The 16,137-nt window shown below is 41.0% G+C and overlaps 1 protein-coding gene across 1 annotated transcript in view; it reads right to left on the bottom strand.

The window, feature by feature from the left end:
- The window catches only part of LOC311227429 (phosphatidylinositol 4-kinase beta-like), a 93,971-nt gene that overhangs the window by 17,842 nt on the left and 59,992 nt on the right, over positions 1-16,137 (bottom strand). Inside the window, 1 exon segment of the mRNA XM_084313068.1 lies at positions 543-770. Coding sequence (XP_084169194.1) covers positions 543-770 — 228 coding nt within the window.

Genomic DNA, 16,137 nt, shown 5'->3' with positions numbered 1-16,137 from the left:
GAAAGTGCCGATCGACTTGGGATTGGTCTCTCCGTGTTCAGGAGACTCTGGCTTATAAAAGTATATTGGATCATGTCTCCAGCACCCCCATAGCCGTAGCTACAACCACTTAATGTCAAGGCTCTCATCCACATTCATTAATTATCTCCCCCCGCTCTCTCTCCCATGAGCTCAATGTAACGTGGAAGTGCAGTGGTCTATAGGGAGGTGTAGTCTGACATCACTTTGGACCGCCTGCGAGGTCCACCCGTATAGGGATTTATCATTGGGGAAATGGATTATCGGCTATTGTAACAATTATGCGATAATTCTTTACGATTAATTGCGAATATTTTCATGTTGAGCTATAGATTGTGGATGAATACGCACAGAAAGATTACACCATGCAAATGTTCATGCTTTATTTGTTTTAAACGAGACAATTTTGGAAATGAGCAATGTGGAAATACGTTGCAATTTTGCGAGGTGGACCGGCCGGAAACAGCAATGACGTAACCACTACGCCTCCCTTATGTTCACCGTGTGCGTGTGCGTCTCCTCACCTTGTCCTTAGAGTTGAGCACTACTGCCTGTGTGTGCGGTATGCGCGCCACGTGGTGGTGGAAGTCGGCGGTGGGCAGCCAGACGCGCCCCGGCAGCTTGTGGTTGAGGAGGGACAGCTCTGAGATCAGCCGCTGGGTCTTCTGCTCCTTGGTGGGCAGCGTGGCCAGACGCTTCCCGATGCCCATCAGAGACTTGATGAATTCCCTCTGAGGACGCAGGCGCTCCATCTGGAAGGAACGAGAGCGGAAAATAAGACCAGAAGCTATTTAGAAAATGTTTTAAGTAGGGCTGTCAGTTTATTGCTTTAATTAGATTAATTAATTACACAGCAAATTATCACGTTGTGAAAATTAACTTAAAAAAGAAAATAAAATAAAAAAAGAATATATATATATTTTTTTATCTCATTCATTCCATAAGACATGTTTTTTTTTAAATGGTCCATTTGCATGTTCTTGGTATATCTATGGATCTCAGGGAATGTATTCCCAGTGTCATAAATACTGTGTTACTAGGCTTGAGTAAATTGTAATGAACCAAATAATTATTAAAAAAAAATTGTTTACTGTGAATAACACCATGCTAAAATTGACCAGTACTGAATTCTGCCATCCGGACACATGCAATTTGAAATATGATTATAGAATATAAGATATCAGGCCTAAAATAGATATGCGATTAAAATGTGATTAATTAGATTAATTCATTACAAATCCTGTAATTAATTAGATGCAATTTTTTTATCGCCTGACAGCACTAGTTTTAAGTAATAATCTCTTATATAAATGGTAAATGGCTGCATTTATATAGCGCTTTTATCCAAAGCGCTTTACTATTTGTTCCTCACATTTGACCCATTGACACCCATTCACACACTCACACGCCAACGGGGGAGGCGACCATGCAAGGCGCCGACCTGCTCATCGAGAGCAATTAGGGGTTAAGTGTCTTGCTCAAGGACACTTCGACACGCTGTCCTGGACGAGCGGGAATTGAACCAGGAACCTCCGGATAACCAGACGACTGCTCTACCTACCAAGCCGTCTGACCCCAGTGTATTTTGCCACACTCTAGACTTTATCCTCAACAGATATTAGAATAGATTCAAAGGTATTATCATTATACAACACAAGTACAGTACAACGGAAGTTTGGCATCTAACCAGAGTGCAAATGTAACAGTAAAATGCAATAGTAATATACAATGTACTTGTGATTAAACAGGGTATAAAATATATCAATTACTACTACTGGGTGTAGTGCTAATTAGATGTATGTACAGAGTTGTAATATTAATATGTACAGTGATACAGGTATAAATACACTATGGTATAGTAAGTCATACTGGCCAGCAGCATAAGAGTAGGTAAGGGATATGTACAGATATAGATATAGTATCAACAGGTATGTAAAAAGGATTATATGCAGGTATATACAGACAGATAGATACAGTAAATATAAATGTGTATAAGGACAACATTATTGTACACACTATAATACAGAGTTATATGGGGTATATGCAGGTGTGATTCTACTTATACTCAGTTTGTGAGTGTTTTTACATTTACGCTGTTCTCAGCTGTTCTAGAACACTGGCGTCTGGTAGGACATTCCTGGGGAAATCAGCCACTGCACAGGAAGTGATGCGTTATGTGTCGCCAGCAACGCCAGCAGAACCTCAGTAGTAAGCATGAATTTTTAAGATGGAAAGCGAGGCAATACAGCAGGACAACCCAACAGCAATGGTCGCGTGTCACCAGTAGATGTCGCCAAAATAAACAGAAAAAGGGGATTTTACAGATTGCCATTTTTAACTGTATTTTTTAGATTAGATTCAAATGTATCGTCATTATACTGTACAGCACAAGTAGCCTACAGTACAACGGAAATACATGTGGCATCTAACCAGATTGCAAATGTAACAGTAAAGTGCAATAGTAATATACAATTTACAGGTGATTAAACTGGATATAAAATATATAATGTGTATACATATATATATATATGTGTGTGTGTATTACTGAGTAATAGTGCTAATCAGATGTATGTACAGTGTTATAGTGTTATTATTTACAGTGATACAGGTATATAAAGACACTATGGTAGTAAGTTATACTGGCCAGCAGCATAACTAGTAAGAGTAGGTAAGGGATATGTAAAGATATAGATATAGTATCTACAGGTATGTATAGTATATACTATAGTATCTACAGGCATGTTCTTGTGGTCAGGGTGGTGTTCACCAGGGACTTGATGTCACTGTGATGATGGTGGAGACTCACTAATGTCTGTGGTGTATTCTCTTGACAGACTGCTCTGCCCCAATCGGTCCACCAGGTGTCAGCATGTGACCCGGTAACCTAGATAGCCAGCCAGGCTGTTGGCTGCTCTCCTAGCTGGATAGTGAGTTAAGCCTCTGTCTGTCTCTCTCTCCCTCCCTAAACATCCTGATAATCACTACAACCTCAGGGAGTGCCAGGACTGGCTAAACCCACCCAGTACCCCACAGCTGACAGACAGACAGACAGACAGACAGGTCATACAATCCTATCATGACAACCTCAAGTAGACGCACGCACGCACGCACGCACGCACGCACGCACGCACACACACACACACACACACACACACACACACACACACACACACACACACACACACACACACACACACACACACACACACACACACACACACACACACACACACACACACACACACACACACACACACACACACACACACACACACACACACACACACACACACACACACACACACACACACACACACACACACACACACACACACACACACACACACACACACACACACACACACACACACACACACAGCTATAACTCAGCATCAGCTGGGTCAGGAAGACACAGACAGACTCAGACAGAGAGACAGACAGACCGGTGGACAGGTGGAGAGACAGACAGGTAGACATACAGACAGATGGAGAGACAGACAGTGTCTCATCTCGATCAAAGACATGGGATAGTCCTGTTTCAGAACACACTGCCGTTAGCCAGCCCACTGGCACACAAAACCTTCTTACTCCTCCTCCTGTGTGTGTGCGTGCGTGTGTGAGTGTGTGTGTTTGTGTGGAGCTATGTATTATATAACAGTAATATATCAATATAGTATATATATATATATATATATATATATATATATATATATATATATATATATATATATATATATATATATATATATAACGTGATAAAGGCCAGCTGGCAGCAAGGTGTGGCTGCCATGTTTAGATCCTTCTCATTGCCTTATTTGGAGTGGTGTTTTAGTGTTTGTGCCTGATACTATGTCTTATTTATCCTCTACTTCATTGACGTTCTCTGCGTGTAAAATGTGAGATAAATACATCATTTTCCCTAAATACCAGAATTTCCCCAAGTGGATCAATAAAGGAATATTTTATCTTATCTTATACATACATGCAAGATGTAAATAATTCTGATAAAAGAAGTGTCATCCCTGACTCTGCGGGAGACAGACAGACAGACAGACAGACAGACAGACAGACTCAGCACTGTACAACAGTGACCCATAAATGTGTTTTTACTGGCAGCATTCTGTCCAGTCTTGTCCTTTAAAACCTGTCTCACACAACACACACACACACACGCACATGCACACGCACACACACAGAGTCTGCAGGCTATAGTGGAGGGCTGCACATGGACTCTGGTCGCCTACACAATCCTATGAGAAATTAAAAACAGATGTGAGAGTTTTTCCAACCACCTGACAAGAGGGGAACACTGCAATTTAACGAGCCAGCGACAGTGAATTTACTCAGCTCAGGTCTCCAGAAGAAATCATTTAGTGACCTCTGCCAAGTGGCTCTGCTCTAAGTCACTACATCACGTTTCTCCACAGACCTCTACAGGATGTGAAAACATGTCACTGTTATTACGCGCATTGTCCAACGTAAACCACAGCGAGAGCCTCTGGGGTTTTCGGAAGGGTTCAATCTTAGGCCAAGGTTACCCTTAGCAACCAGGCTAAGAGTTCACCCTGTGGGCTAACGTAAACCCCTGTTCGTTCTACACCACTGTCGGCTCCCAAAGAAAAAAAGTCAGGCTAAAGTCAGAGTGAACCATATTTCAAAGTAACGGTATATTAGCGTGAAAGATAAGCCCAGGACCAAGGCTCTCCCGCCCATCCCCCGATGAATAGGAAGTGTGTTCAGGGTTGTGTATCGGGTGTAGCATTCATAGTGTCGGAGCCATCAAAAGTCAAATGGTTACATTACGGCTAGAAAATGTATATACATACATACTGTATATATATTTTTTTTTCTTTTTTTTATATATATATAAATCTGTTCACATTTTAAAATGTACAAACCTTATAAAAAAATTATAGAAAACGTCAACATTTTGGGAGATATACACTTATTTGCCATCTTTCCCAGAGTCAGACGAGAAGTTTGATCAATTTCATCTGGTCAGTTGCGTCAGTTTTGTATTTCTTCACTTTTGATGAAGCTAGGCTAGCTGCTCCCTACTGCTTCCAGTCCTTGTGCTAAGCTAGGCTAGCTGTTCCCTACTGCTTCCAGTCCTTGTGCTAAGCTAGGCTAGCTGCTCCCTACTGCTTCCAGTCCTTGTGCTAAGCTAGGCTAGCTGCTCCCTACTGCTTCCAGTCCTTGTGCTAAGCTAGCTGCTCCCTACTGCTTCCAGTCCTTGTTCTAAGCTAGACTAGCTGCTCCCTACTGCTTCCAGTCCTTGTGCTAAGCTAGGCTAGCTGCTCCCTACTGCTTCCAGTCCTTGTGCTAAGCTAGGCTAGCTGCTCCCTACTGCTTCCAGTCCTTGTGCTAAGCTAGCTGCTCCCTACTGCTTCCAGTCCTTGTTCTAAGCTAGACTAGCTGCTCCCTACTGCTTCCAGTCCTTGTGCTAAACTAGACTAGCTGCTCCCTACTGCTTCTAGTCCTTGTGCTAAGCTAGGCTAGCTGCTCCCTACTGCTTCTAGTCCTTGTGCTAAGCTAGCTGCTCCCTACTGCTTCTAGTCCTTGTGCTAAGCTAGGCTAGCATGCACCTGGATCTCTCTCTGGGGCTTCTGGACACACGGAGACGAAACTGATATCAATCTTGTCTTCTTGTCTGAAAATGGCAAATCAGTGTATTTCCCCAAAAGCGTTGGCGGGTTCCTTTAACCCTCAGCTGGATGTGATCATGTGATCATGTTGATCAGGCTGGGTGGGCCTGGAAGAATCTCACACGTGTTGGTTTCAATGGAATCGTTTATTTGGCGTCATATGGTCTAAATGTCTAAGACCCCCCCTTTTTCACCAGGCCAGAGACAAAAGGCCGGCCTGCCTGCCAGATGGAACCACTACTATAAGCCACTTGGAAGAAAATCAAAGCAGAGGAAAGGAGGTTAAATGGACGTTTACATAACCCATATTCTGAAGCTCCACACTCCTCTCTCAAATCACGAGATATAGTCATCATAATAAACCATTATCGCAGATGGTTTCCTCCTAAACCACAAAGATTTTGGTGAAGGCGGGTTTCAGGACATTGTATTTTCAAAGAGTAGTTTAACTTCCAACTAGGGGTGGGAGAGATAATCAATTCATGTCATGGCATCAATTCCATAATCGACCATCTTCCTGGCTTTTAACACTTTGAGTGCCAACGACGGGAAATCTCGTTAGTTCATGCCAACCGTTGAGTGCCAACGACGAGAGATCTTGTTATTAATCGTTATTTTTTTTATTAGCGATTTCCATTCATATTTCATCAATCTACCCTCACGTTACCAGTGGGGATCTGTCTGAGCTCGAACAGGGAAAATACCGCCCCCTATCGTCTCTCCGGATGGTATTGCAGCCTTTGGAATGGAGTCAATGAAAACGGATGGAGAAAAAAAATCCGGCTTCCACATTTTACTTCTCAGGCATGTAACTCTAGCCGATCGGATTCATTGTGGACCATCAGAACAGCGTGGAATCGTGTTTCGACCACCCAGCGTTGGATCAATAAACGCGATCGATATTTGGAATGGCGATCAGGAATTAGAATAATCTTTTTGGAGAACATCTGATCTGAGGTAAGGAATCTATTTTACCAGTCTTGGGATAATCAGAGCTATTTTCACCTATATATCAGCGTGTGCCATATGTGTGTATGTGTGTATGTGTGTGTGTGTGTGTGATCAGGAAATAAGAGAATCGATTTTTCAGCCCGCTTCTATAGCATGCATAAGTACACATATACTATCGTATTTGAAAACTATTCATAAATAGGCCGAAAAATGACAATGTGTTTTGTGTATTCCAGTGTATTCCACTAAAGGGCGATTATCACAGAATCTTTATATTTCCCTGAAACTTTAAAAAAAATAGCGTTTTGCAAAATGGTATAAAACGAAAATGAACCGATTAAAAAACAATGTTTCGACAATGTTGACTGCAAACAAGTCATTGATAACCGACGGCCATATTAGACACATAATTTAAGATATAGTTTATGCGTTCACAAAAGTGAGCGATCTGTCATTGAAAAGAGCTTTGGCAAGCAACGGCTTTATAGGCACCGCATGGCTGGCACGGAAAGTGTTAATGAAAGATGGATTATTTTTCCTGGAATTCTGTGCTAATTTAGACTTTAATTAAATTTAAAAGATCACAATGTATTGGATGACATAGCGTCAAAAATGCTGATGCTGAATATAACTGAATTGTAATCATATAGAATAATGATGTCCCTGGTGATTTAGAACCATTCTTCCTTATGTTGTATTAAATCTTATTTGGCGTTCCCTCCCCCCATTTAATTTAATTTAATTTCCATAACCCACATTCTGAATTCCCAATTTCCTGTATTTGTAAACATGTTTATTTGAAAAACCCATCTACATTCCTGGTTTTAGTTTACAGAGTGTTATTGTTTATTGAGCGAGTTATTTCTATTGATGCATGAACAGTCTAGGGCAGGGGTGGGCAATTATTTTTCCCGGGGGGCCGAATGAGCAACTGAAAATATGTTGGAGGGCCGGGCCAAAATTCCAAACTCAATTATGCATAATATACATTTTATTTCTATATAAAAAGCAGTAAATGGCATTGTTTTGACCCCTGGTAAGAGTGTATATTATTATTTGGCAATTAAAAGGCGAGGTTAGCTTTCAAAAATATCATTTATTCAAATAGAATTTATTTCCAAAATGATAAACAAAATGTGAAACATTAATAACAAAGGGCATGTATGAAAAAGTGCTATACAAATAAAGTTATTATTTTGAGTTTCATATACTATTGAAACAAGGATTTTCTTAGCTTTCTAAAGACATCACATCATCTTATAGCCAAAATAAACAAGATACTGTGTGTCACTGAACTGTGTAAAGAAAAGTGTCCCAGTAGCCTTTTTTACTTTACATGCATATATTAAACATTTAATGTTTTCAGAACTGTGCAAAAAAAAAAAAAAAAAACGTGTCCCATTTCACTTGTTATATTTCCACATTTTAGTGTTCTTCAGCTCTTTTCATTCAGTGTGATAAATCCAGTCTCTGTTGAGCTTTAACAAGTCCATCAAAGTCAGGTTGCATGTCTGAGGTGGAGATGCAAAGCACAGCTACCAGATGTTCATCAGTGAGAGAGGATCTGTACCTGGACTTGGTAAACGTCATGACTGAGAATGTCTGTTCACATATAGGTGGATCCAAAGAGAACCAACATCTTCTGAGCATGTCTCCTCATGTTTGGAAAGTTCTCCTCCTTGAGAGCAGAGTAGAACTCTAGCAGTGATGCTGACTTAAAGTGCTCTTTCAGTAGTGAATCAGACTGCAGGTCAATCAGTTCAAGCTGAACATCAGTGGGTGCACTATCAACACTGCAGGTAAAGGGAGAGGAAACCAGCTGCATTTCATCCTCAACCTTTTTGAAATCTTGAAAACGCCTTGAAAATTCATCATGCAGTGCTCCCAACATGGATGAGTACCTGTGCTGGTGATCAGCTGATGGTTTGACTTCTTTCAGGGTTTTCATGTGTTTGAGATTGTTGCTGCCTTGAAATTAATTGCAACTTTGTCATGAAGGCTTTCACATGGCTATGCATTTCATGAGAAAAAATGCCCTTGCCCTGCAGTTGTGTGTTCAGTAGGGATGGGTACTGTTCACATTTGAACCGATACGGTACCGGTACCTGTGAATCGATACCGGTACCCAACGGTACCTTTTTTCTGTACTTTAGTCTCAAATTTTTTTATCTACCTACCTCAGTTGTGAAAAAAGAAATCCAAACTTCAAATAACCACACTTTCGACCGTTTTCGGCTTGCCCCGACTGCTTTGTTGTTTAATCAAGTCAAATCCTAGGTAGGCGTATATTGTGCGTGTGAACGTTGACATGAAAAGAAAAAAGTTAAAAAAAATAATAATAATATTAAAAAGATTTTTTTTTAAATTTTTTATTATTATCATGTAATCTTTCGCGGGCCGGTCAGAATCATCCCGTACAATGCCGTACAATGCCCAGGTCTGGTCTAGGGGGAGGGGCTTGCAGGCAGTATTTCACTGCCATTGTACATGTTATAATGTGTATGTGACAAATAAACTTCGACTTGACTCAAGTTTCCGTCCTCTAACTCGACTATTATACCAGATTACAATAGCCTCAGTCATCCAACTGAACTGCTATTGTGTATGTTCTGTTCATAATCCTTAACCACAGATTTCTTTGATGGGTCAATAATACGCAAATTCCCATTTTTATGAAAAGGTCAACTTCCCTGTATAGCATCAAATTTCCTTATGACCTCCTTTTTGTTTATAAGTGAAACAGTGAATGTCCCCAACTTTATAAGAGAATGTCCCCAACTTTATGAGAGAATGTCCCTGACTTTATAAGAGAATGTCCCTGATTTTATAAGAGAATGACCCAGATTGTATAAGAGAATGTCCCCAACTTTATAAGAGAATGTCCCTGATTTTACAAGAGAATGTCCTTGACTTTATGAGAGAATGTCCCCAACATTATAAGAGAATGTCCCCAACTTTATAAGAGAATGTCCCGGATTTTACATGAGAATGTCCCTAACTTTAAAAGAAAATGTCCCTGATTTTACGAGAGAATGTCCCTAACTTTATGAGAGAATGTCCCTAACTTTATGAGAGAATGTCCACAACTTTATAAGACAATGTCCACAACTTTATAAGAGAATGTCCCCAACTTTATAAGAGAATGTCCCCAACTGTATAAGAGAATGTCCCCAACTTTATGAGAGAACGTCCCTGATTTTATAAGAGAATGTCCCTGACTTTACAAGAGAATGTCCCAGATTTTTATGAGAGAATGTCCCCGACTTTATAAGAGAATGTCCCTGATTTTACGTGAGAATGTCCCTGATTTTAAAAGAGAATGTCCACAACCTTATAAGAGGATGTCCACAACTTTATAAGACAATGTCCACAACAAAACAGGCAGTGTGTACTCCACCGGAGAAGACCGCATGTCTTGTCATGTTTATGTCTGCTACTGATTGATCTTAGGCTACGTTTAGACGAGCGTTTTGTGAACAGAAACCGCAAAAGTCGTCTTGCGGTTTCACTTTTAATTTTGCGTTTAGACGAGCGTTTTGGGGTGGAATTCTCTGTGCAGACGAGGCTGTAACGACGGAGCACCGCTGTCACACGATTGGCGCATATGTCACATGACGTGCTGTGAAGACCCGCCCTACTCTGCCTCTGATTCGCAGACTGTGGATGGGGAATGTGATTGGACCAAAGCAGAGTCACTCACAGACAGTGGGTCCACTCACGCCGCGGGACAGATTCTTGTGTATTTAACCCTTTCACTGCCACACGACAGCCGGTTGTGTGATAGCAAAGGGTTAACCTTCTGTCGTGTGGCAGTGAAAGGGTTAAAAGTACTGCTATAACGCTACGTTCAGAACACAGAACGGCGCGGGCCAGTCGAGGCACCTGCTGGCCCTGTAATTGGAATGAGTACACTTTAAATCCTTTAACGAGGATCCATTGGAGGGCAAGTCTGGTGCCAGCAGCCGCGGTAATTCCAGCTCCAATAGCGCATCTTAAAACTGGACTGATTCTTGTGTCTTTAAAAGTACTGCCAATGTAGCCTTCAAGTGATCTCCGTTGATACATACTTGCTTTGTTTACGTCTCGGCTACTGGCGCTTACCTGCTACCTGTGACGTAAGCAGTACGCGCGACCAGAGCCGTGACAACCCTTTCGTCATCGTTTTAACAGATTTATACGGTTTGATAGTTTAGACGAAAGCGCAAAGGTTTTGCGTTTCTAGGAATTCCACCCTGGAAGGTAGTCTCACTTTTTTGCGGTTTCACCCCGTAAAAACGCTGTTTCCGTATAAACGAAAGGCACATCCGTAAAAATATCTTTGCGGATTCACCTGCTAGCGTTTCCGTCTAAACAGGGCCTTAGACAGAACTAAAGCATTCTCAAATGTTTGTGGTGTGTAACTGACCCTGTGACTGTTAAACACAGTGTTGGATAATTTTGACCCGAAGACAATGGGAAGGTTAAGACTTCTACATGACGTTTGTGTATTCCAGTGCTTGGGAGCATTCAACCCTCGATCCATTGACCTCTATAGGTTATGTTATGTAGTGATATATGTGGTCCAGTTATGCTGCTCTGATTACATCCTCTTGGAACACGTCAACATTATGGGAAATGCATTTAATGCACTTACCATCTTCTCCAGAGTCAGTCAAGAATTCAGACAATTTTCTCTCTGTTCAGTAGAGAGGTATCCGACTGCAAGTTAGCCTAGCTTAGCACAAATGAATGCAAGCGGATATGGCCCAGCTAGTCCGTATCCACTTCCATTAATTTGTGCTAAGCTAGGCTAGCTTGCAGCCGGATAGCTTTCTACTGAACGCACAGAGAGGAATTTGGTATCCATCTTCTTGTCTGACTCTGGAGAACACGGTGAGCTCATTTGTCATAATATCGGCGTGTTCCTTTAAAGGGGAACTATCTTATAAATGGCCTTTTTCAGTGTTTAGCATTGTTTCCTAGCTATATGGACTAATAGGATCTATGTCTCTAATTCTCATATTGGCGCATTCTTCCAATTCTCCTCTCACAATATTCACCCTCACTGAACTGAGTCATCTGAAAATGTGCATATCTGTGATGTCAGAGATTTCTCAGCTGCATAATAATGTGGCAGTTGATGTGGCAGTTGGCACCAGGCCACACCGTGGTTGGAGCCCAGCCTCAAAACGACTTAAGATCTTGAGGTAGAAAACTGCTGTTTTTGAGTACTTGATTAGAAATACAAAACAATTTATTAAATGAATTAAAAAAAATATATATTACAGAGATGTTCCATAGACTCACAGGAATTGTGTAAAAGTGCCCAAATAGTGAAAGAAATAGTAAAATAGTTCCCCTTTAAAGTTTCATATTCCTTTGAAAATTAGTGAGCTCCCCCATATTTGACATGGTTATATAAACTTGAGGTTAAAGCTCTTGATATGGTCATGCAGGATACATTATTATCCTAGAACAGTGGTTCTCAACCTGTGGTACGCTGGCATTCAAATTCAATACCCAATTCAAAGGGTAAAAATTCAAAAATGCCTGCACCAGAATGCAGGAAATTAAGTCTTTGTAACAAAATAATTCCTGGTGGGGGACCCCCACTTAGAAAGTGGCCTGACTGGGGCTATATTTCACATTATACAACGGCATGCAAATTTCTCGATTCTGATTGGCTGAAACAGTCCATTTACACGTCTTTATTGGCAACAATCCACGGTCCTGGGCTCAGGACCCGCCCACAACCGAATCACATATCACTCCGCCGGCTCACTCCGGGAGAAAACAAGATTGCGGACAACAAATGGATATGTTGATAGCGCCATAACGACTAAATATGAAGCGATTCTGTCACTGCGAATGTGTTAGTCCTTTAAACAATGTTGGATGATGTAATTGATGGGTCTTGAGTCATTCTAGAACAAAAGAAAAATCGCGATTTGATTGATTGATTAATTTGCATTTTTTTTTTCAATTTCTTTTTCCTTCTCTCTGACTGTCAGCGCTAGCTCTAGTCTCCACCCACCCCCCCCCCCCCCCCCCACCCCCCACACTCTCACTCACTCACTCACTCACTCACTCCTGTCTGCAACGCGGGTCAGACTGAGAGAGAGCTGGGTGCTGCGCTGTTCTAAGTGAGCATGGCCTATTGAGTTGATTGATTGATTGATTGCTAATTTTATTACTGTACGCTTGGTTTCCAACTGGTTAAGTTTAGGCCCTCTACAGTAGGTTTAAAAAAATAAATAAAAAAATAGGGCGAAGAAAACGTTTTTTTCCTATAGGGCAAAGAAAACTTTTTAATTTGTTTTACCTACTTTCTATAGAAGCATCTAAGAATGAAGTTCTATGGAAAGTAGGTCTGCATTCCCTTAACAATTGTGTGTATTGAGCCGTACTGTATTGTACCCATTCTGCATCTGGTAATAAAATGTTCAATCAATCATTCCAATAATACACAGTTGGATGTGTTAGTTGGTTGGATGCACTTCCGATCTGCTTCCACATGGAGGCAAATTGTCTTTTTTGTAGTTGTGGGAACTACTTTTTCTGGCAGATGGTTTTTTCAATAAATCTTCGATTAATGTGTGTTTATTGTATAGAAATAAGGTTGGATGAATGTGGCAGTTGTATAAAAGCTTTACACCACTTGCAGTCGTGATTTGTGAACAATAAACCATGCCTAGGGGGGTCTAACGACCACGCGCGCGCGTGCGTGTGTGTGTGTGCGACTGTGCGTGTGTGTGAGTGAGAGAGAAAATGAAGGACACTTGCTTGCTGTGTGTGAGAGAGAGAGAGAGAGAGAGAATTAAGTACATTTGCTGAAATACAGTTGTTCTTAATTTTCTCACTTGCTATGTGAGAATGTTAGTTATTATGTTCTCAATGCCCCTTGCATTGTATGAGTTGTGTGGAAGAGTTTGCTAGTTCTAGTGCTACCCCTTTGTACATTGTGGCTGTGTCTGACAAAAGTTAACAATAAATAATGGTATTAGGAATACATTTGCCTCCTGCGTGAACTGTGCATAGCTGAATAGACTGTATTTTAACGTCGGTCATATGGTGGTACTTGGAGAGCCAGCTACGTTCTCGTAAAAAGGTTGAGAACCACTGTCCTAGAAAGTAGCCTAATGCACAGTTACCGACTTACAGTACATTCTGCATTCTACACACCACAAAGACTTTCGCGCCAGTAGCGGTCAGGCTCCATAACCGCGGGGCACGGACCGCTGCCAATAGACCTGTCGCTAAACCACGCCCCAAAATAGAATTTGTCCAATCATATCACAGCAAAAATCTTCGCTGCAGAAAACCCGGTCAACACCAGAAAAGCCATTTGTGGGCTGCATCAAACCAGATGGCTGTGATCAAAACCACTGTGTAAGAGTTCAGTTTATATGTTATTATCTACCTAATATCCGATGGTGAAACGCTGTGCGTGGGGTACCTGTAATTCGGACACCAGGTACCCTGAAAGACTGGATGGAGGAGTATATTTCATACCTTTCCCGAAGCCCAAACGAAAACTAGAGAAATGCAAGCGATGGATTATGTTGTGTCGTCGACCACATACACAACTGAATGTGAAGACCATTACCAAGGACACTTATGTTTGCTCAAAGGTAAGGTCAATTCATAAAGACATAATATTTGACGGCATGTATTAGAAACGTAGACCAAACTATTAGTTTGCTAACGTTTGACTTTGACTGCGAACTAGCTATCGTATATCCAGCCCAGTTAGCTAACGTTAGCAGCTAGCTAACGTTAGCTGCCAACATGTAACGATACCGCAGATATTTCTGCATCATAAGGTTAGCTTTCTGCATCATAACGTGAGCCTTCTGTATCATAAGGTTAGCTTTTTGCATCATAACGTCAGCAACGTTACCGCAAGCCAGGTGCATACCAGTGGAAATGATGACCAACAAGGACAGTTATAGTTATAGATGTAATCTAGTGACCACCATTGATAGTATAAAGAACTGGCTAACAGACAACAGAATACTAATAACATGAATACTACTACATGCACTAAGAATGCTTGATGCACTTCAGATGCCATAGTGCCACTTGAAACCAGTAACAACAGGGACAACGATGTAAACAGTAAAAAAGTCCTGGACTTTTCGTTTTATCCCTGACAAGGCAAACACAAATGTTGATCTGTCAAAGTTGTTATGTTTGTTGTCAATAAAATCCACTTTGAGCTGCATTTTATGTATGAAAGATGCTCCATAAATGAACTATTATTATTATCTGTCTATGCTTAGCTAATACTCAGCTTTTTGTGTTTTTTTCACAGAATGAGGTGTGCTGGAGATGTTACTGCCCTCACAGAGACGACACAGGTCAACCCAAGACAGGACATGAGTGACAATGAAAGAGGTCTGATTTATGTTTTTGGACTAAAGTGAGCATCATGGAATGTGTGCAGCTTTAATCATGTCATTAACTGAATAATATCCCTCTCTCCCCCTCATCCCTCTCTCCTCATTCACCTCCCCCTCATCCCTCTCCCCTTATCCATCACCCCTCTCTCCTCCCCTCTTACTCCAGATGAGGAGTGCCGGCCTGTGGGCACCAGGCTCCCCCAATGGAAGGTGGACATTACTAAAGCTAAACAGAATGCTTTAATAGGAATGTTAGAGGTTCTAGAAGGTGCTACTATGACATCATCACCAACGTTCCAGAATGATCGGGCAGAACTAAGGTTCTAGAATGTACTGCCATGACATCATAACACACGTTCCAGAATGTTCGGGCGGCACTAATTTTCTAGAATGTTCCTAACAATATGTCTGTGGGTGAATTATGTACCATTACAATCACTACAGTACTGTATTAAGTTTCAAAAGTAAAAGTACAGTACATATTCTATAGGGTGTTCTTGTATTTCAGTGCATTCAACCCTCGATTGACCTGAAGGTTGTTAAAGTGGTCCAGTTATGCTGCTCTGTGTCCCTCAGATTGCTGGTTTACAATGTTAAAGTACTTAATCTTCATCAACAGTTGCTGATATTGCAAATGTCAACAGACCAGGCTATTAATCCATAATGGAGGTACTAGAAGAATATAATGTTAAATTACCATAGATGTATCACAACAACACATGATATTGTTCGCTATTCCAGTTTATATCGTACATCCATTTGTGTAACTTTAAATCCATGTATATTTATTGTATATATTAAAAATAGTGGCTATTTATGTACACTTTAGTTGTGGGTTTTCTTTTCTAATCAGAGTGATCTATCTTGAGAATGTGTTGTATATGCATTTATTTATATTTATATTAAATATAACTTATACTTAGTGTTATAAGGTATTTTGGTAAATGGTAAATGGCTGTATTTATATAGCGCTTTTATCCAAAGCGCTTTACAATTTGTTTCTCACATCTTACCCATTCACTCACACATACACACACCGACAGTGGAGGCAACCATGCAAGGTGCCAACCTGCTCATCAGTGTCTTGCTCAAGGACACTTCGACACGCTGCCCGGGAGGAGCGAGAATCAAACCAGGAACCT

Source organism: Notolepis coatsorum (assembly GCF_963971535.1).
Source record: "Notolepis coatsorum genome assembly, chromosome: 4".
Classification (NCBI taxonomy): Eukaryota; Metazoa; Chordata; class Actinopteri; order Aulopiformes; family Paralepididae; genus Notolepis; species Notolepis coatsorum.
This window is presented reverse-complemented; position numbering and strand designations above follow the sequence as displayed.